Here is a 21,521-nt window from a genome sequence, read left to right as displayed (position 1 = left end):
GCCCGCGCCCGGTGCTGCCTGCGGGGCCGCCCGGCTGCTGAGGCCCCCTCCTCCCGCCGAGCTCCTGGCGCTCCGGGTGGCCCCGTCCCCGCCGAGCGCAGGCGGGTCGCGGCGCTCAGGCTCGCGGGCGAGGAGCAGGAGCAGGAGCAGGAGCAGGAAGGGCGCAGCCGGGAGCAGAGCCCCTGGAGCTGCAGACCGGACGTGGGCCAAGGCTGTGCTTGATGTGCGGGGCCCGGCGAGCGCGGGGACGTGGCTGGAAAGGGGCCCTGTGGGCACCTGCCCCCGGCCGGGCCGAGGTGCCGGGCAGCAGCCCCGGGAAGCAGCGGCGCCGCTCCAGGAGCCGCTCCAGGAGCCGCCTGCCCTGCGGTGCCGGTGTCGCGTGTTGATAAGAAAGGAAAAGCCGCCTGGCTTTTGCAGTTCTTTATCATATGCAAATATAGGTCCAAGGCATGCTAACGCGTGGATGGATACATTGCAATGTATAGACTTGCTTCTGAATTAATAGCACGTTTGGAAGCAAAACAAGAAGAGGAAACTGCAGAGTAGGTCCCGCCGAGAAAGGGGTGATGCAGGAGCAGCAAATGTGGAATTGCAGAACCGGAGAGCTGAGTGCAGCCTGGTGAGCTGCAGCTTCCAGGGCATCCTCCCGGCGCGGTCCTGCTGGGATCTGGGGCAAGGAGGAGTCTGCAGGCCAGGCTGTGGCCAGAAGGATGGGGGGGCCTCTGCTTGAGCCTGCGGCCGCGCTCTGCAGGAGGCAGCGCAGATCCCTTGTGCTGCAGTCCCCCCATTTCTTACCTCCCGCCTTCCCGCTTCCCCTTCCTCGGTGCCTGCTTTTTTTCTAGGCAATTAGAAGACACTCTTTCTTTGAAATGCCACAGGGTTATCTGATGTGGGACTCTGAACTTTTGCCTTTTGCCCTGTTGGGAAGGGAGTRGGGCACAGTCTGTGAGAAGCCGTTTACAGCACTCTGGTAGCTGCAGGCTGGGTCACAAGGAGAACAAAAATCCAAGAGCTCTGGATCCCTCTTCTATTACTGTTTCTATTGTGAAACACTGACCTAGAGCCAAAGAAGAGCTGCCTGCAGAAAGCTTGTGGGGATATGCAGGGAGTCTGCTCTGCCTGGCCAAAGGGTGAGGAAGAGTTTTGACAAGCTCGCTATCCCTTGGAATCTGCAAGGATCCTGCTTGCCTCTTGCACATGGTGCCACGCTGGGATTAGCCTCGCAAGTACCCTGTGGGGCAGTCCCATGGTGCTGTCTGTTAATCAGCGCTGTGGTGAAGTGCTGCACGTTGGCTCTAAGGCCAGGTTGTGGTCCTGCTCGCAGGAAGGAAACTTGGTGTCTTGCCAGCCCCATGACAGGGCTGCCGCTGGGCAGGGCTTGGGTTTGGTCCTGCGCCCTTTGGAGGTTCCTTTGGGGCGCTGCTGCTCCTGGGCATTCCTGACAGCTGGGTGCCAAGGGCGCCTCCGGGCAGCTGTTGAAAGTGGCTCCTCTCTTGCCACGGGGCCGGGGCCATCCCCGAGAGGAGGGCGCTGCGCGGGTGGCCGAGGCCACGGCGTGTGACGGCTGCGGCGTGGGGCAACCGAGGCCATGGCGTGGGGCGGCCGCGGTGTGGGGCAGCCGCGGTGTGGGGTGGCCACGGTGTGGGGCTGCTGCGCGGCCGCCGGGGGCACTTCCAGCCCGCTGAATCACAGGAGTCACTGCCTGGCRTTGCCATAGAAATGGGAACTGTTGCTAGGGATGGGGAGCTGGTTGTCACTTGGCTTTGCTGCTGCGTGGTTCCAGCGTGAGCTCATGGGGAAGGGGAGCCTGAGTTCTCGTTCCYCATCCCTCTGGGAACAGAGGAGGTCAAGCAGCTCCCCCAGGCCCCGTGGGACYGCATCTTAGCTTTGCCTGCTGCCCTTACTGCCGGCCTCTGTGTGTTTCTGAACTGCCTTGGTCTTCTGCTGCCCTTATATGTCTTGCTCTTTCCTATTTTGGGATTTCGTTTCATTTGTTTCGCAATACTTCCAGGCATTTGGGAGCCACAAGGAAGTAGAAACTGGTTGTAAACTGGTGAGTAGGAGCTAAGGGGTGGCAGGACACAGGACACCTTAAAGAGATCTCTGAGGTGGGGGACAAACCCTGAATATCTAGTTTCCTGATTTCACAACGTTTACCAAAGCTTAGTGCTGTCCTGAGCTTGGGACTGACACCTTCTCGTGCTCAGTTTCTCTGAGTTTTAATTCTCTGTGCTCTTGTCTGTGTAACTGTTTCATCATGATCTGCTGGCACACATTCCTGCTCCAGGGATGGAGGGGTCAAAATGTTAGTGCCCCCCTCCATTCTGCCCCAGGAAATAACTCTGTTACGAGGACAGCCTTTCCACAGAAAGGCGTTATGAGGCTCCTTAGATCACCTGCAAAGCAAGCCCAAGCCTGCCCAAGCAGCAACGCTGTGGAGCATCTTGCTGATGCAGAGTGTCACTGCTTGTTTTGTGGCCGTTCCCCTTGGCTTGCTGCCTCCTGGCTGCTGAAGTACTGTCCGTTGGGCTGCGTGAGCCCTCTAGCCCTGCGTGTTTTTCCCGTTGTGCCTTTCCGTGCTCACACCCCAGACAGTGACGTTAGGTGGYGGCGGCTCTTTCCGAGGGACTTCCCTGAGCGTCGGGGTCCTTGGGAGGAAAGCTGTGCTCGCTCGCTCTGGGTTTGGCGGCCGCACCGCTCCGAGCGAGGCCAGGAAATGTTTGCAAACAGCAGCAAACACCACGAGCTCTCTGTTGTCTTCCCCGACTCTCCTAAGTCCTTGCTCTCCTCAGCAGTTTGGCTCGGTGGAAAGTGCTTGTTGTAGCAATATAGCTTTAATATGASGGACGATTCCTGTGCTTGCTGCTTMCTTACCGTTGTGCAGAGGAGAGGAATTGCTGGGTGCTGCAGAAAGCAGATCCGGGGCGTGTGTATCGTTCGCCCTGTCTCACTGGCTCAGCCTCYGAAGGCTGGTTTGAAGCTGCTCCGAGTTCCTCACTACTCTGTTCCCGGCAGAGGGAAGCGCCTGCTCTGCTGGGAGCTCCGGCCCTCTCCGGGGTGGGCAGGGGGATCCCGGGCRCTGGGGAAGGAGCTGGGCTCTGTGGCAGGGGCTGTAGCTGCTGCAGCGAGTGCGTCAGGCCGGGGCTGGAGCCGCCCGTCACGCCGCTCTGCGTCGCGCCGCTGCTGCCGTGTGGGGGGAGAGGCTGATGTGGCCGCAGCTGTGCTCGAGCAGGGGCTCGCAGAGGGGTGCTGCCGGCRCCCCTTGCAGCCTCCAGGAGGGAATGTGACCTGTGTCGGTGCTGCTGGCTTTGGAGGAGGGGGAATTGGTGCCATTCTGCCTTGAGCGCAGTCGGAACGGTGAGAGATGTGTCAGAGAAATCAATGAAGAGAAGAAGAGCTTCAGAGAGGCAAGCAGCGTGATCTCAGTGTCTGACCCAGCAATCTCTGCAGTTTTCCTTCTAGACACTGCAAAACGGACTGCAGTATTTGGGGACTATGGCTACAGACCCACTGTCAGAGCTTCAGGATGACCTGAATTTGGATGATACCAACCAGTCCCTCAACCAGCTCAAATTGGCCTCCATAGATGATAAGGACTGGCCAGCGGATGAAGTCCCTGCTTTTCCCAAATCAGGTGAGTATTCCTGCTTGCTCGTGGTCTGGGCTTAGGCCAAAAAGAATTCATTTGTTCTGCAACACCGTGGCCATATCTACGTGTACAGAAAGTCCCAGCTCCRTATGGAAGTTTGCTCATACCACAGCCGAGTGAGTTAGCCCTGCCAAGCTGAAAGAGCTAAGTGTAAAAAATCAAGGCTAGCTGATATTAATATAGTCCTGTCAGTGCAGGGCTGGCTACACATTGATGCTGACAGTACAGACATGCTGCAAGTCCTTGAGTACCCTCTGGTCTCTTGCAAGATAGCTTGGCCTTCCTTGTTGGAAAGGTCTTGAACTTCCACGTGAGAGATGAGACTGCTTAGTTTTTGTGAAATCCTGTGGGAATCCAACTAAACACTGTTCTGTGGACTGTGTTTTCCAAAAAAATCAGCAGCGTTAGCCTCAAGGTGTTGGACAGACATCTGTGCAGGGAGGGTGTTGAGGTCCTGCTGCTCTCAGCAGCCACGATGGTGCCCTTGGCCCTGAGACTTTTGGAGGCCGCTTTCCAGAGCGGGCAGATCCATACCTGAGTTCCCCCATGTTGYGGAACCATTTGCTCCCAGTCCCCCCTGTTGCTGTGCCCCTCGCCAAGGTGGCAGGGCACCCTAGATCCCTGCTGCTAACTGTTTATTCCTTGTGTTTTGTGCAGAGGACTCCAAAGCCTCCCCTGAGCCTGTCACCCATCTGCGGTGGGATGATCCCTACTATGATATCGCCAGGCACCACATCGTGGAAGTAGCAGGTTGGGCTCTTTTCTGTCTGTTTCCTCTCCAGATATTTTTTGCAGCTGGGATGAGGAAGGGCCTTTTCATTGGGGCTGTGGAGGCATCTGCTGTATGCCAGGCCAAGGTGGCAAGGGCAGCTGGCATTATAAGGATAAGGAACACCAAACATCTAGAATATTGTAATTAAGTTTAATTTTCCRTTGACCTTGTTTCAACTTACATTCTTTCTTGGGTCTTGCTGTCTTGATTATATTACTAGTGGCGTTCAGTTGCTTCAGCAGAAATGTTTTAGATGTATCCTCAGTGGAAGATGTGGGTTCTGCATGATAATGCTACAGAAACTGCCTGGTTACACGGTGTCATTGCAAGCTCCTCAGCTRACTGAGTAATCCACAGTAGGCTTGGCAGCTCCTACACCTGACTGACCAGAGCTTGCCATCCTGSCCCTGCACAAAACAGCAGCTTTCAGAAGTCTGGGATGTGGGGAATATGCACAAGGCCACTGCAAGGAAGGTCCTCATGTTCTGTGATGGGTCACAACTGTGATGACTTCTTCCTTGTGGCTGTCTTGTAAATATTATTTTAATTATACTAACCTTTGGCAAGGTGCTGCCAGGAGCTGCTTAAGAAAGACTTTAGGGAGTAGTTTTGAGTTGCTGTGATAAGGCTGAGAGAAGATAATTTCAATTTGTTCTGCACTGCCTGCTACAAAAAGCCTCTTTAACCTGTTGTGACTTGATTCACATTTCCTTCTTGATTATCTCTTCCCCTTCCTTCTGCCTTTCTTTTATGTACCCTGCTCCCTGCCCAACACATTAAATTCAAGAGAAGCAGAGTTGTAAGTTGGAGTCCTTTTGATCAGAGGTTGTTCTCCAGTAGGGTTTGATTGGAGAGGGAAGATTTTCAGGCAGTTACCTTGGTAAGAGTTGTCCTCTCTGCATTGTTCTTTCCTTGGTTGCCATCTAGAACCAAGTTTCTTTCTCTCGACCTCTGGTATTACGTTGTTTAGGAACACAAACTGATACCAGTGAATTCAAAACTTCATTCTTTGTCTCTCTGTGCTGCTCAGGGTGGCAGGTGAATTTTCAGCCTCTCGGCTGCTCTGCCTTTTTAAATTCTCTTTTTAGTGCTTTGATTCACAAATGTACTGGTCACCTGGAGCTTTCAGGAACCCCGGTCCCAGGACTGAGTTTGCTATGGCTCTGCGCCTTGTTCTCCCTACTCCTGGAACTGGGATGGCACAGATGTGTGGATCCTGCTGTGCCAGTGATAACTAGAATATTTGGAATGCAAATGGCAGAGGTAGCGGCTGTTTCTGAACTCTGGAGGCTGGTGAGTTAAATGATACTTCTGTTGACTTCAGACAAGACCTAAGCACTTAGCAGAGAGCTTAGATGAGAGCCGTTGATAAGACTGGAATGTCGCCTGACACTCCAGGCAAGGATACACTTTGTGCGCTGGCTCCTGATGTAAACACCAGCCTTCCTGGGGTACTTCTATTGCCAAGGAACCCAAAGCTTTTTTGCAAGCTCTGAGCAGAGTGTCCCTGAGACAGGGCTACCATTGCTGCCAGAAAGCAGCAGTTTGACACAGGCGTCTAGGGGAGCAAGGGAAGTGATCCCTACCTTCCTGGAAGGATTCTGGAGAGTGTGATGGCCAACTGGCAGGTATGGCCGTGTTATGAGAGAAATTTCTTCCCCATCATGGTTTAAATTAGTGGGTTTGGCAAGTTCTTCATYCTTTTCATGTGTCTCTTTATAAAGTAAAAGCCTTTCCTAGAAGCATCTGCTGTTGGCTGCTGCTGTCTGTTTTTCACTGGTTTGTGTAAAAGCTTATGGGTGTCTTCCCCCAGAAGGTGGTGCAACGTCTTTCTAGGGCAAGGAATGCCTAGTAACACAGCTCCAGATGGTGGATTTGCTTACACAGAGTTTTGAGACTCACTGGAGTCTCATCTCCTGGAAGCAGGATTTGTAAAGGTGATTAAAGGGGCCTGAATCATAATTTGGGCTCTGAGTTGAAGCTGTTGGTTCGGTTTTCCTGGACAATAATAATGTTAACTGTTCAGAGAATCAGACAGAGTGACATTTTCTGGGCTGTGGTAGGAGGCAAATAATCAGCAAAAATCTGGAAAAATCCTATTAGAAGTAGCCTGGGTGATTAAAAGGGAACTGTTTGGACCTGGCCCTGCTGCCAAGTTCTGCTTTAGGGGCAACGAAAGCAGAGGGGAAAGGAGGGCCCCGCGCTGCCGCCCCTGCGTGTGGCAGCAAAGAGCCCGGGGCAGAGCACAGCTTTATCCGTTCTGCTGTGCAGCAGCTTGCACTGCTGGGTCCTGCCCTGCGCTTCAGGGCAGGGAGCATATGGCTACTTCTGTTTTTTGTCTTCCCTGAAATATATTCTGGGATGCTGATGCTATTTTGGGACAGAAGCAGAGGGCCGGTTCCCACCCTYGGGCTGAGCTCCATGAGTCTGGAGCTATATCACGCTGTCAGGATAGGGATTGTTTCTTGAGGGCCGGGTGCACGGTGCTAACAGACAATAGCTAATTAAAAACCCAATTATCACTGCAAAAAGTTCACACACACACACATTTTCTAACTGATTCAGCGCAAGACATTGATTTGAATATCCTGGCTATGTGACCCACAGAGGAAGAGAATTATTCAAAAACATGTTGCAGAATTCTCCAGAAAATGGATTTCTTGTTTTGCTTTCCACTTCAAAATAGTGCAGTGGCCTCGTGGGAACTCTCCTTTGCCCCCTGTGCCCCAGTCTCGTGTGGGGGCTGGATCTGCACAGCATGTGCTGACCGTGGTGCCCTGCTTTGTGTCCCCTGGTCCCTCGGCATTGGGGTGGGGGCGAGGTGGGRACATGAGTGCCCCAGACTCTCCTTCCCCCAAGCCCACCCCGGATCACTGTTCCAAGAATATTTTAGTGTGGGATGCTGCCTTTAGGTTCAGTGTGCTTCCAGAAATGCATATGTTAATCTTTGTCTGAACTTTCTGACTTGCGTTAAGGTGTCTRGTTCTGGGTTGTTTTGTGTTGGCTCTGGAGAGGTTTCTGCCCGAGTGCTGTCCTGGACTCCAAGTTCCTCCTCTTGTGGACATTGTAGCAGGCAAGTCTGTCTTTACGCGTGGCTGGAAGCTGGAGTACAGGAGGCTGGATTTCACTGCACACTCCACTTGTGCAGAGTGGATTTTTTGGCTTTTTAACTTGCTCACGTCACGTAGCATTTAGAGGAAGCCCAGGTTTGTGGCTGAAGTCTATGAGGATCTACCCCAAACTTCTTTAGGTGTGTTTCTGTACCCTGCTGCTATTTTTCRTATGGCAGAGGTGCTACTTGTATCTTCTTGGGGGCTGAGTGGAGAGCCGGCAGTSTCCAGTTACTGATTTCACTCCAGCAATTTTGATGGTGACTCTCCTCTTTGGTGGCTAGTGCCAAACTCGCTTTAAAAAGCACAGCAGCTGCCTGTTGTTGATGCCATCCCATACAGGGTGCTGGTGACAGCCCTGTGACTAACGCTGGTGACTGCTCTTKCTGCTCATCACTGACATGGGAAGATAAATCAATACAGCAGCGCTGGTAGCTGCTCTCTCACGAAAGGAGTAAAGGCTAAAAAAAGCTGCAGGCAAAACTTCCACTGGAAGTATGTGTGGTATTTTTGGTGAGAATTTTGTTCCCTGAACAGTATTCCTCCCGGTATGGGACGTTACTATTTCCTCCATTAAAAGATGTATGAATTTCTGCTGCGTTTGGGTGTAATTTCTGGCTTTGGTGAAAATTTATTAATTATTTAATTGGCATGGTAAGGTTTGAGTTGCTGCTGGTGCCCTCCCAAAAGAAGTCCAGCTTGTGCCCCATTTTTTGGCATGTGTGATCAAGAGAACCAAGAGTTTTTAAAATAGCCCTGCTCTAAACAGCCCCCTGTCGTAGTCGACATGTGCAGGACTGTTGAGCACAGATGCAAAAGTGTTTGGGGATGGCAGTAAATGTCCTCATAGACTCCTCTTTGCCCAGAGATTTTTTTTTTTTTTTTTTTTTTGTGAAGATTCCATTAAAAAGATTTTTAGGAAGCCACAGACAATTTGGAATCTAAATTGTCCTCATCTTCTACTTATTTGTGAAATTTAGCTTCTTGCAAAGCACTCTTTGGAATATATTATTCATGCAGTACGATGCCATCCCCTGTACACTTCTGAGGTTGTTCAAGGACCCTTGACATTGGAAATTAGGTGTCTTGACCCTATTGAAGGGGGTGGTACCGCAGCTGCTGTTTTGCGTGTGTGAGAAGCATGACAGCAAGGTCAGAAGCTTGGCYGTGATTACGCAGCACGGGGTGCAAATTCAAGAAAGATTCAGGAGTTGTGAGTTGCTCTTATCACCTCTATTTGTCAAATTGTTGCTTCAGAACAATTTGAGGAAAAGAAGAAGTTGAGCGAGTTGATTGCTGAGAGCGAGTGAATACATCCCAATGATCTCTTGGGAAAGGATGTGAAACTTGGCTTGCTTTAACTCTGTTTCTGTTCCTCCAGACCAGGGTGCACTTGATGGGGCCCAACCAGGTAGGTAGATTTTTTTTGTGGCACTAACATTTGATGCTGTAGATCATGATATTCCTTTAGCATGACCGTGGCCTGCAGCTGGGTTATCTCAGGGGAGCCCAAACTTTGCTCAGCCTTGGGCTGCGCTGGCAACTTTTCAGGAGTCCAAAGGCTGCACATAGTTGCCATCTCTGAGGGCTGCGCTTCTGCCTCAGGGGCAGCAGAATCATCTGAGCCAAATTTGGCCTGTGGGCTTTACTTGGGGCACTTTGGGGCTCTTGGGTCTCCATGTAAATTCTGCTCCTCCTCTGCCATGGTGGTGGCCTCTTTGGACCAGTTCAGTTTGAATACAGAATGGTAAATCCTTCTCACCCTGTGTGCTTCGGAAGTTCATCCTAGGATTGCTTCCTGTTCCTTCATATGATCTGCTGCTGTCCCTTGCTGCGCAGTGGCACTTACACTGGATTCTTGATCATGAAAGCAGCTGTTACCAACTTCTCCATGCGGCTGTAGAAGAGATGGTGCCTTCTGGCAGCTTGTTCCTCGTTGCAGCCTGAAGCTGTGCTAGGCTGCTCTGGGCTTCCTGAGCATTCAATAAYGTTCTCTGGACTTCAGTGCCAGGCCTTAAGAACGTGGCTCTCGGTGCGTTCTCACCTACCAGCGCAGCTGTGGCTGCCTCCTGGTGTGCAGCTCTTTCTGCTGCTCCTCAGCAGCAGGCCAGCCTGCAGGCACAGCCCGTGGAAAAGGCGATTCTCCCACCTCGTTTCTTGGTGGTTCTCTCAGTTCTGCCATGCTCTCAGGTATCCTCCCATTTTGCCTTCCGTCAGGTGATTTTTTTTATCAAGTTAAAACTGTAATCACCAGTAAGATGTTAAGGGGTTGTGATGATTATCCTTCTTCCTGGAATCATTGATTGGATGGGAGTGCATAGACTCCTTTTTACAGTAAACAGTTTTACATACTTTTTACAGTAAACTCCTTACTCTATACTTTTTACAGTAAATTGTAAAAAAAAAAAGATTTTTTTATCAAGTTAAAACTGTAATCACCAGTAAGACTTTGTTAAAGGGTTGTGATGATTATCCTTGTTCCTGGAATCATTGATTGGATGATTGCAGTGCATAGACTCCTACCTTAGCTTTGCCCTGCCTCTTGCCCGTTTCCTCAGCCATCTGCAATGGGGAGAACCGCTGATATCCATGAGCTGAGCAGAGCTGCAATCTCTTGAGAAGACTTTATAATTCTGGCAGTGTTTGGTTACTGGGAATATCTAACTGGAAGATGTCTTGTGCTGGAGCACTTTGACTTTGAGCTCATAGCCTGTATGACCTCCTTTTTCCTGAGATGCTAAATCCACTTTGGAATTCAASAGAGAACCAAAATCTACCAACCACATGTAAACAGTGCTCAGCTGTGTCATAAGTTTGGCAAGAAGCTGAAATTACATTAGAGAAGATTTTACTGGCAGTGGCTCTGATAAACATCCTAAGCTCTTTAAATCTTGCAGAGAGGCGTTCCAGAACTCCCTCGCGTGTCCTCTCCTTGTCCCTGGACTCTGTTACTTTGCTGGTTAACCCGTAACATGAGCTTTTGGTAGCAGATTTTATCTGTCTCCATTCTCTCAGTATCAAATGACCAGGATATTCCCATCTAAATATTTTATCAAAGTGGGATCCCTGGGTGGTGATGCCTAGCAAAAGTAGGTATGAAAGGGCTCCTCCAGACTGCAGTTTTGCTGCCAGCCAAATCATATAGTAGCTTCAAGTCATGGCGTAAGGGCTGGGTGATATTTCTTCAGGAGAAACACCTGGAAATACATTGCAGAATTTGCAAATTGAGGAAATATTTTACCTGTAAGCCTTGCAGATTTATATAGTACAATATTAGCTGTCCTCTTGCTCATGGTTGTTAAACGACTTCTGGATTCCAACCTATAGGGATGCAGTTGTACTTCAGTGTAATCGAAAGCCTTTCTCTTATATATGGACATATTCACAAGGGTGTGTATATTGTTGGGATGCTTTGGGAATATGGGCGATATGGAATTGCTTTTTTGCTGGCTTATTGTTAGCTGTGGTTGAGTGTTTCTTTTCTGGGAGAGATAGGAGACAGCCTGAGGAGCTGAGTAATTGGTACATGGTCTGTAGTTGTGTTCAGTGGAAACTTTAATTGCTTGGAATTGCAAACAAGGGGTGAAAATGTAGATACGTGAGATTAATATTGCAAACAGGAGAGCAAACAGTGCAAGGGATGGAGCGTCTGGGAAAGATCAAGAGCGATAAGAGTCTGTTCCGTCTGAGGCAGAGAGGCCACCTGGAGGCAGCTTCCTCAGACGGCCAAGAATGTGTGGAATGGGTTTTAAGTTCTTGTTTATAGATTGGAGCAACGGATTGTTCAAACCTGATGCTCGAGAGCTGAATTTTGTCTTGTCTGGAGGAAGCAGGCAATCCGACACGTTGGGTGGATGCAGCATTGGCAGCTGCGGTTTTGAATGTTTCTGTGCTGGCAGGCTGGACTCGGTGTGATGAAACCGGAGTGAAACCCAGCACTTGGTAAGCACCTTGCTGCTTCCTGGGTGATTTTCATACATAAATTCATGCTGGTTTGGAAGGYAAAATGAGCCACTCCTTTTTCAGTGATCCAAGGGGCTATAGGTTATCTTTTAGTGTACTTGGCCCTGGACATTATCCAGAGGAAACCTGCTGTCTCCCCTTCAGATGAGTCACATATTCTTTCTTTATCAACCACCTTTTCAGCCACGTGAGGAAGGAGGTTCTGCTTGGTCCCTTCCATAGGCTTTCATGGCATTCCAGAGGAAGGTGTTTGAGCTGTTTGGTTCACGTCTTCTACCTTGTCAGGCTTGGAAATCRGTGCCCAGGAGCCTGAGCGGAGTGTGCAGCAACCCACGACATTTCCTGAGCAAAGTGCTGGGCTGCAGTTCTTCATGCCAAGGCCTGCCTTGATCAACCTTGAGATCTGCTTCTGACCCTCAGACCTTCTGGTTTTGACATGAAATTTCACCTCTCACTGAACTGAAGACAGCACATATTCTGACTTTAGAAAGGAGCTGTAATTTGCAGAGGTCTGTAGTCTTTCTGACTATTCTCTTTCACAGATCCTTATTACTCCAAAACTTGCGAGATTCCCAAATGCTGCCATCTTCTTGGTGCCCTGTGAAGGCAGGATCCTTTTTCCAGATGGAAACAGAAGATTTATTAGAGACTTGTCTTTGCTTGGAAGAGCCATGAGGTGCCCCATCCTTTGGCTTAGGACTTTGAAGCCCGCTCCTTTGTTCYACAGACAGTTTATGTGCATTAGACCCAGCCCTGCAGTTGAGAGCAAGCCACCAAGAACGTGTGGGCTAGGCAGAGAGTGGGCTACCGTGGGATATGCAATGTGATGATGGTCCTGTGGCCTGGCTGTTACTGTAGCTGGTTGTTCCAGATGATTCTTGCATCGTTCTCTCTCAGTCCTGCATTCTGGGTCATGTGTCCTCCCTAATTGCCCCATACCTGTGCATGTGTATGTCACCGTGATGGCCTATGCGACCCTTCCTAGTCTGTTCCTAGCGCTGCCTCAGTGTCCCTAACTTTTGTAGAGGTTCTGGCTTATGTGTACGAGTAAATGTATTGTCTGATGAATGGATGGAAAGGGGACTCGCAAGAAAAAAAGCAAGTGAATATGCAAGTGAACAAGCAGAGAATCTGTTCTTCAGGCCAGAAKGGGGGTMAAGGGGGGGACTGGCGGCCTCTTGGTGCTGCAGCCGCAAGTGGTCGTGTGTCGCGGACAGCCAACGTTCCTGCAGACTTCACGTTTGCTACTCCGTGGTTTCATCTGAGACCTCAGTTGCTGCAAGGCAGGTCTAGCCAAGAGACAGCTGAGCCTCGGAGCCCATGCGAGGGTGAAAAAGGGACTGCGTGCAGTGAATACCGTAAATGAACATGAAGCAAAGGGCATCTCTGGGGAGGAGTGATGTATTGCAGGGCTCTCTTGCACAAGTAGAGAGCATGGCTTCCTTGCTGTGCTGCAGTCTTGATGGGACGTTTGTGCTATAGAGAAGGATGGAGGTTTTACTTAAGTAGAGCCTCAGAATCCCCTTCCTCCTCCCTGTACTCCTCCTACTTGAGAAGAAAGCTTAGCTCTTTGAGTAGAATGGGTAGCTAGAAAGATGGGAAAAGTCAAAGTTTTCACAGCAAAGGAACAAATTTCATCCCCACTGATGCTGAAAAGTAAGTCATCCTAATGGTAATGGATGCGATGGCGTGTCTACTTGGGAGAGAACCAGGCTTTCCCTTAAACGTCRTATATCCAAAAGATTCATTACCTGGTTCTTCCTGGTCTGAATTTCTGAGTTCCCCTAGCTTTTTGGCCAGGTTTCTCTGTGCCCGTTTGCGTGGATTTTGTTCCTGAGGCCAAGACCTCTGCTGGCAGGAGCCTGCTGAGGTCTGGGCACTTGCTTTTGGGAGAGCTTGCCCCATTGTCCCCAAAGCCTCTAGAGGTGGCTTGGGGCCGTCTCCCCAGAGATGAGGTTCCTTTCTGGAACTGATCCAGTGTGATGGGGATTATTCTCTGCTTTTTTTTTGACATTGGATGGTCTGTTTTGTTGYACTTGGAAGCTCCTTGCAGTTTCCTCAGGTTGGAAAAATATCGTCATGGCTGGAAAATCTAGAAAGTGGTGAACAGCTTATCCTAAACCGCCTCCCTGGGGAATTCAGCAGCCCTGCTTGGTCCATCTCTAGAAGAGGCTTGTGATGGTGCTTGCTTCCCTTCTCTGGGATSTGGCTGGGGCTGCCTGTTCCGTGAGTGTCTTGCTTTGCAGGATGTGAGATGGCTTCGTTCTGCATGCAGAGCAACTCCAAAGCAAACACACCAGCCTGTAAGCAGTTAGTCTGTGTGCAGGATGGGAGGAGTCATTGTCATGTTTGTGAGGGGCAGTTCCCCCTGTGCCTGGTATATGCATCATCAGGAGAGTTTTTCCCAGGGCAGTGCTAATCCTGCAAACACTGTGCTCTGTCTTACTGGGCACCATCACTATGTGCCCCAGTCATCCTGGTTTCTAATCCTTCCTCATCTTTCAGGGTTGGAGYGTGGATCCTGATCTCCATGCGCGCTGCCAGCTTGCCAGACCCTTGGTGTTCAGGTTGCTGCTTCTCCTTGGACCCAGGGCAACGCTGCAAACCTGGTTTAGCTTTGCTGGCAGCTGGGGCAATCCAGACTTCTGCCCTGTTACGGAGAATGTTTCCTGTGCTCCGTTGCCACCTTGCTGCAAAGCCTGCAACGTAGTCCCGGGTCCCCCTGTAACCTCTGGTRTTTCATCTGCAGGTGATGACAAGTATGGAAGGAAAGTCATTTTGTTCAGTGCCTGCCGGATGCCCCCAAGTCATCAGCTTGACCATGTGAAGCTGCTGGGGTGAGTAGTGTCTGAGGTGGTGGCTATTTGGCTTCCTTAGCCTCACATAATTCCCAGGCCCTGGCTTGCTGAGGCTGGTTCCATATGCAGTCTAGACACATCCTTGCAGACTGCTGTCTCCATTACTGGGGGTGTAAATCCTCTCTTACTGCACCCTAAATGCAGCCCAAAGGGAGAAAGAGCCTCTCGGAGGCAGAGCATGAAGCAAGGTCAGCAATTGCATCTCTGCAGGTACCTGAAGTTCACGCTGGACCAGTATGTGGAGAGCGATTACACGCTGGTGTACCTGCACCACGGCCTGACCAGCGAGAACAAGCCCTCCCTGGGCTGGCTGCGCGACGCCTACCGGGAGTTCGACCGCAAGTGAGTGAGGAGGGCACGGGCGATGCTCTCCTGTAGCCTGCCCTAGGGCATCTTCTTCCTGCCCTACCATGTAGTCCTCTGTCGCTTATATTTACTGTTTGTGGAGGGGAGTAATTCGATGCAGGCCAAATCAGGGGCCACACAGCCTCTCTTGTAGTTACATCCTTCAGGAAACAGACAAGCAGCGATAGCAGGAAACAGTGCAAATCTGCTAGCCCCATAGTATAGCTGTTGCTTCCTGATGAGGCTGCTCACTGCTCCCTGGGGCATCTTTGGTCAGTGTAGAACATGCCCTCAAGCTGCTGGGCTGCCTGAGATAYATGGGAAGAGGAGGCCTGGCCGTGGTGAGGCAAAGTGCAAAGGGGAAGGAGTACACAGGGATGCTGTAATCTAGTGGAAAGGTTGATTCCTTTGCTTAAAGCACAGTTTATCCTCACTTAGCCTCTCTTGGCAGGTACAAGAAGAACATCAAAGCATTATATATTGTACACCCGACTATGTTCATCAAGACCCTGCTGATTCTCTTCAAGCCCCTGATCAGGTAGGAAGCAATGCAGGAAGCTCGTGTGCATGGTCACACAGCTGGGGGGTGCTGGGGCCTTCTCAGTGGGGCACAAGATGAGCCCCACAGGCTGCTGAGCGTGCCCTTATGTCTCATACCCCATGTTGTCTCCTTGTATTTCCGAACTCGGAAATATGTAGGTAAAAGAACACCTGCTTTGGGAGCCCAGTGAGTTTGCAGGCCTGTGCTGCTCTCCTGCTCTGCAGCCAAGCAGAAGCAGCCTGTTGCTGACTCTGCAGCTAAACAGAATGGAAGGGAGCGCGTCAGTCCAGATTACATTTCATGTTGTAAAATAAATGAAAAGGGAAGTTTTCTCCAGCCTAAGTGCTGAGCTTAGGAAAGGGAAGGCAAGGGCTTCAGGCAGCTCTTCTGTGGCTTCAAACATGATTTGGAAAGTTTTGGTATTTCCTAATAAAATATTTTAAATTGGAGATCTGTGTGGGAGATGTTTCTGTTTCTTGCCCATACCTGTCTTGTTGCCCTGCTGATGTCTCCTGAAGACCCCTGCTCTCCTTGCCTTTGGAATATCAATTCTTATACCAGATTTCCCATTTCTCTCTTTTTCAGCTTTAAGTTTGGGCGAAAGATTTTTTATGTGAACTTCCTTAGTGAGCTGGAGGAGTACGTGAAGCTGGAGCAGTTGGGAATCCCGAGCCAAGTGCTGAAGTGAGAGTGCTGCCTGCCCTCCCATTTGTTTAGGGCTCCATGATATGGGATCTTTCTGGGGGAATAGCAAGGGGGAGAAGTGGAGGGGATGGAAGGGTTTGTTCCACCCAGGCAGTGGTTAGCAGGGGAGTGGTGCCAAATTGCTGCAGAGACCTTTGTTTCTCTCCGTTTCCTTTGTATGCATCTGGCTCCTGTGCCTGGCTCTGTCCTGAAGTTGGAAGTGCCTCTCTGGTGCAGTGCCTGTCCTATTTCTGCCACCTACCACTTGAGGGCTGTCTGCAGGCTGTGCCTTAAACACTGACCTGGAGMTCTTGCTGCTCGTCTGCTGTGCGGGGGCACCTGCTTTGGGTGCTTAGCACAGGTTCGCTCGTCTTTGAGGCTTCCCAAGGTCCCTGCAATCCTGGCCCCGCCAGACTGATTCCCTTTCGTTCATGTAGGCAGGGAGCTGCCTCATCAAGAGCACTGCTGCCCTGGCCTGCTGCCCTTGCTCTCTCTGATTCCCCCAGCCCATTTTCTGACTCCAGACAGATCTTTCTCTTTGTCTGCTTTTTCCTGGAAACCAAATGTTTGTCTTGGGCTCCTGAGCTGCATGTCCTGTTTTTGTGCAGGTGGAATCAACTGTGCTAGGCTGGAGCTTCCTAAGAACTGTTACCATGGGTCAGCAGTGAGTCATGTGTAGAGCTGGGTTGCTGCTCGCTCCGAAATGTGGAATGGTTCTTTACTGGTCTGTGTTTTGCCACAGATATGATGAATATCTGAGGTCCCTGCAGAAGCCCTCCCAAGTGCCGCAGAAGCCAATCCCCCCGCGCCCGCCGCTGCCAAACCAGCAGTTTGGAGTCTCGCTCCAGCAGTGAGTATCTGTGGATTGTGCTGCTTTTGCCCCGGCCTGGCTGAAATGAAATCACTGTATTTATAAGTGAACAGCTGCAGAAATAGCTGTAAAATTTCTTGCAGTTTGGACTTGCCAGAAAACTTGAGTCATCCTTTTGAGAAACTGTTCTCATGTCCAGATCCTGACTAACTTGGTTCAATTCCACCCTCCTGATTTACAGGCTACATCCCACTGTAAATTACAATGAAATTGTTCTGTTGAAGGTGAGGAATTATGCTCAGATGGCTCTGTGGCCAGAGACACCCTCCGAAGCAATCTGAAAACACATTCCCCAGCTTCAGCAGAACTTTCCCAAATATAAAACATGTGGTGCTGCTTTCCTGAGCTTGCTAGTGGCCTGAGAGGGTGAATGACTCCATGCTTGRAAGTGGTGCAGACTGTCACGTGTGAGGGTGGCAGCTAACACATTGGCAACCCCAGGCCTTCCCTGCCAGTRGGCTTGGTATGTCTCCCATTACAGCGGGTAGGCACAGGCACGGGAGGGCCAAGTTTATTCTGTGYGTCTTTCTCTCATGTGTCAGTTGCTTTCTGTTTTGTCCCACAGTGGGGAAGGGAAAAAGGAAGTTGAGGCCTCTTCAGGAGGTTGTAACTAACGGCCTTGTTTTCTGGGAGCATCTTTGCCCTGGCAAATTGATGCTATGATTTTTGTAGAAGGCAGAGAAATGTCTCTGTGATGTGGTTACGAGCCCATACTTGCCCCAGTGAGTGACTTGGTGTAGTGGGTGCGAAGGAGAGAAGGCTGGAGCAGTGGGTGCATGGGGGCAGCAGGATTCCGAGTGGCTGCCCATGATCCTGCAGGTTGTGTGGGCAGGTTTCCGTGTGTGGGGCTGCACGCAGGGCTCAGCTGACCAGGCGTTTCTGACCTTCCCTGTGTTCCCACAGCCTGCGGGAGAAGAGCCCCGATCAGTCGTCCGTTCCTCTGGTGGTGAGGGAGACCATTGCCCATTTGCAGGAACATGGTGAGTGACTGGGGAAACTTCAGCCTCTCCTCTTTCCACATAAATGGCCTCTTCCCCCATCCAGTTTCCGTCCAGAAAATAGTGGGATGCAGAAGAATAACAGCACAGAATAAAGTGCAAAGACCTGAGGCGGGTGAATCAGCCTTCAAGAGAGGCTGTGCAGTATCAGGGCCTGGCAGACCGATTTCTTCTCAAGGTCCATACTCCCACTTGGATAAGAACAGCAAGTGCTCCTTATATTCTGTGCTTGCTGCTACACGTAGTCAGGAAGAATTTCAGTGCCCTAGGAAAGGGATGTGTCGGCATCTATCTGAACGACTTGCAACATGGATTTACAGCTGTTAGGACTGATATTGGCAGAGACTCCATGTGACTGATATTTCTTTTCTTTTTGCTCTCACTTTACAGCTCTTGGAACAGAGGGGGTTTTCCGAAGATCAGCAAACACACAGGTTGTCAGGGATGTCCAGCAAAAATACAACATGGGTACGTGGCCCAGCTCAGCAGAGCCCTTCTTGTTCCCTAACTCTTGCCAGCCAAACAGAACTGCCGTGGAGCTGCTCTGCCRTGGCTCCTCTCCTCTGGTGGGACTCGGAGGGAGGCCTTGCTGCTCTGTCGGGACATGACCTGAGCTGCAAGGGAGAGGTGTCAGATAATGCGTCTGTGTGGAAAACCTTCCTGAAATTTTCCCTGTTTCCCAGGGTATCCCATTGTAGTGAGGACAGAAGATGACCCAGATGAAACAATCTGCTTGGTTTGATGACTTYCAGAAGTGTAATGCTAAATTCAACAGTGCTTTGCATGTGCTTTTGGAGCAGATTTTTCTCCTTCCTGAGTTCTAGGCTCCAAGTCTCAAGTCCTACTTTGTCTGGAGGAAATGGGCTTTGGTTGGTCAGGGAGCRCTGAATCTCTGTTCTACTTTTCCAGGTTTGCCAGTGGATTTCCAGCAATACGAAGGTGTCCACCTCCCTGCTGTGATCCTCAAAACCTTCTTGAGGGAGCTACCTGAGCCCCTCCTCACTTTTGACCTCTATAGCCATGTTGTCAGCTTCCAAAGTAAGTTGTAACAAGAGGGTGCTGCTGTCCCCTGGATATTGCACGGGGCGATAGCAAAGACATCTTCCAGACCACCCTYGATTGGAGAAGGGGCAGCCCTGCATGGGGTACCCTGTGACTGCAAATTGGGCTTTCAGCAGGGGCGGGTGCTGAGGTCTTCCCTGTTTGCCTGGAGAGATGAGGGTTTCTCATGGTCCTGCTGGCCCTCTGTCTCTCCCTCTGTAGCTGTGGAGGAGGTGAATCGTGTGGATGTTGTTCGCAAGATACTCCAGACTCTTCCAGAAGAAAACTACCAAGTGCTTCGTTTCTTGACAGCCTTCCTGGTACAGGTGAGCTGCTCCAAAGTAGGCAGTCAACTCTGTTGCCGTCATCAGCTTTTGACTGCCCACTCTCTCCTTCCCTTTGAGAGGAAATGAGGCTTCAGGTAGGAATTTGCCTTCCTTTCCTGTATGCTTCTCTTGTACAGAGATTGGAATTGATCATGAGGACCTAGCCTAAAGCCGGGCCCTTTTCATGCAGTGGAGAGGTGCAAGCAGACATCAAGTCAGTGTGGTCTGTACTGAGGGGGCTGAAAGCTCCCTGAGATGCTGGCACATCTGCAAGTTATCTGAGCAGAAGAATGAACTAGAAAAGGGGCTAAGACTCACCCCAGAGGATCTTCWGTTCCCGGGCAGCCACTGCAAAGCTGTGCTAGTCAGAAGGAAGATGATTTGGGCTAGAGCCCAAATCAGGACCGAAGAAATATTAGCAGAGAGCCCTCTCTGTCCTGATATTATAATGTGTCCTTGGGATTGAGCCATAGTGAGAGTGGGAAGTGGCAAGATGTGGCTCTGAGTCTCCTGAATGCTGATGTTTCCCCCAGCCATCTTCTGGCACTGGGCCTTCAGCTTCCACACCTACCCTTCTGCTTCTCTTTACCCTCAGCACTCTCTCAACTCTGGCTTTGGGGAGGGTCGAGGGCAACTGCTCTGCTGTTCTGTGGCATTCATAGTGGTCYTTTTCCTTCCCACACAGGTCTCTGCTAACAGTGACCAAAATAAGATGACAAACACCAACCTAGCGATTGTTTTTGGCCCAAATCTGCTGTGGGCCAAAGATGCAGCCATCACCCTCAAAGCCATCTACCCCATCAACAGCTTCACGAAGTTCTTGCTGGACCACCAGAAGGAGCTGTTTGAGGACGTGGAGGCCTGAGCCCAGGCTGGCCCACACCAGCACACTGTGCCCACCTCACCACCTTCTTTCCTGCCTTGCCCTGGGGCTGTGGCCAGGCTGTCCCCAGTGCACAGGGACCACTGGTTCGCCGGGTGATGAGCAGAGCGAGGGCAGCGCGGCTGGGGCACTAGGTGTGTGTGTGAGCGAGCAGGAGCCCCTGCTCCAGCTGGGCAGGGGAGCTGGTCTCCCGCCTGTTGCGCGCGGGGCCCCAGCCCTCTGCCAGCCTGTGCAGCTTCTCCAGGGCTCATCACCAGTCTGCTCCCACATGAGCTGACCTTCCTTCCCTCCTTCCCTCCCTCCCTCCTTCCCTCCTTCCTCAGCTGTGTTTCTTCTGCCGTCCTGGTCCCCAAGCAAAGACCCAATTTGTTTAGACTCCCCAGAGTCCCGGCACGTCCCCCTTGCCTCAGCTGGGCTATCGAGGCTGGGGCAGGCTTGCCCTTTTTTTTTCTTTTTTTTTTTTTTTTTTTTCTCTCTTTTTTTATCAGGGAGGTTAGGAGGGATGGGGAGGGGGATGTGAGGGCAGAGATGTTCTTGCTGTGGGCCCCATCATCTCAGCCCTGACCGTGCGTCCTGCCTTTCTCTGAAAGCACCCGAAGGGAGCAGCAGGCAGCCCTCGCGCCTCCGGTAGCAGCGCGTCGTGCCCCTGGCAGACACCACTGCAGAGCCTGGGGGTCTGGCAGGGGAGCGAAGGGCAGGCTCGGTCAGGGGACCTGGGCTGTGTGGGCCTGCTGCGCTCCGACACGGGGCAGCTGAGGTTAGCCCACCCTGCTTGCTGTGGAGACTTTCTACACCCCGCTTTCTGTAGAGACTCTTCAGCCTTTGCTGGCGTTGGGAGGTGCCTCCCACAGTCACCCAGCTCAGGTGTTGATGTCCCTCCAGCAGCATCTCCAGCCTGGCTGGGAAGGGTCGTGCCCAGACTGGCTGCACGTGGGGCCAGGCTCGAGGCACTCACAGTGAAYCTGAGGCGCAGGGCGCAGTGCCCTCGTGATACTGAACTGCTGAACACTGTGACGATCACTGCCTTTCCCTGTCGCAACAGCACAAGGCCTCCTTGACCCTTTCAGGCACATGTACCTGTGCCACCTGGCACGGGCTGCCTTGGCCATTGTTTTCCTCTTTAGTTTGAGCAGAACTTTCCCCAGCACAACGTAAGGGAGAGCCTGGCCTCCAAGGAAGGTCTGGGYGCTGGGGCCAACCCTTCCTTTGGAGCGCAGCAGACCTGGCTTTCAAGTGTCTGCCCAGGTGCTGAACACTTGTGTGCCAAACGGGGAGGGAACCGCCTCTCCATGCCCATCTCCTGCTCGGTTCCTGCTTCCCTTCCCTCCTGCGCGCTGCCGCCTTGGGCGCGTGGCGTCCCCCTTGCTTGAGCTGCAGGAGAGCCCTCTCCGAGCCTTAGGGCTAAGYTCCTGGGCTAAGCTCCTGGGCTAAGCTCCCAGCCTTACCCGAGCAAGTGTTTTGTCTCGGGCCTTGCGCGCCT

At 51.4% G+C, this 21,521-nt stretch overlaps 1 protein-coding gene across 2 annotated transcripts; it reads left to right on the top strand.

The window, feature by feature from the left end:
• Positions 1 to 3,290: 3,290 nt before the first annotated feature.
• On the top strand, positions 3,291 to 20,438 carry ARHGAP1 (Rho GTPase activating protein 1). Of its 2 annotated transcripts, XM_026035140.1 has the most exons (13): positions 3,291 to 3,634; positions 4,307 to 4,399; positions 8,913 to 8,942; positions 14,244 to 14,331; positions 14,563 to 14,694; positions 15,149 to 15,235; positions 15,824 to 15,922; positions 16,665 to 16,772; positions 17,697 to 17,773; positions 18,182 to 18,259; positions 18,701 to 18,829; positions 19,055 to 19,158; positions 19,844 to 20,438. In XM_026035140.1, exons 1-13 carry the CDS (start codon positions 3,496 to 3,498, stop codon positions 20,021 to 20,023), a joined length of 1,344 nt encoding a protein of 447 aa, XP_025890925.1. In that variant the 5' UTR covers positions 3,291 to 3,495; the 3' UTR covers positions 20,024 to 20,438. The 2 variants fall into 2 exon arrangements, with proteins under 2 accessions (XP_025890925.1, XP_025890926.1); XM_026035141.1 differs by lacking the exon at positions 8,913 to 8,942.
• Positions 20,439 to 21,521: the final 1,083 nt, after the last annotated feature.

The sequence above is a fragment of the Nothoprocta perdicaria genome, unplaced genomic scaffold, assembly GCF_003342845.1.
Source record: "Nothoprocta perdicaria isolate Ctin4 unplaced genomic scaffold, notPer1 scaffold_156, whole genome shotgun sequence".
Lineage (NCBI taxonomy): Eukaryota > Metazoa > Chordata > Aves > Tinamiformes > Tinamidae > Nothoprocta > Nothoprocta perdicaria.
This window is presented reverse-complemented; position numbering and strand designations above follow the sequence as displayed.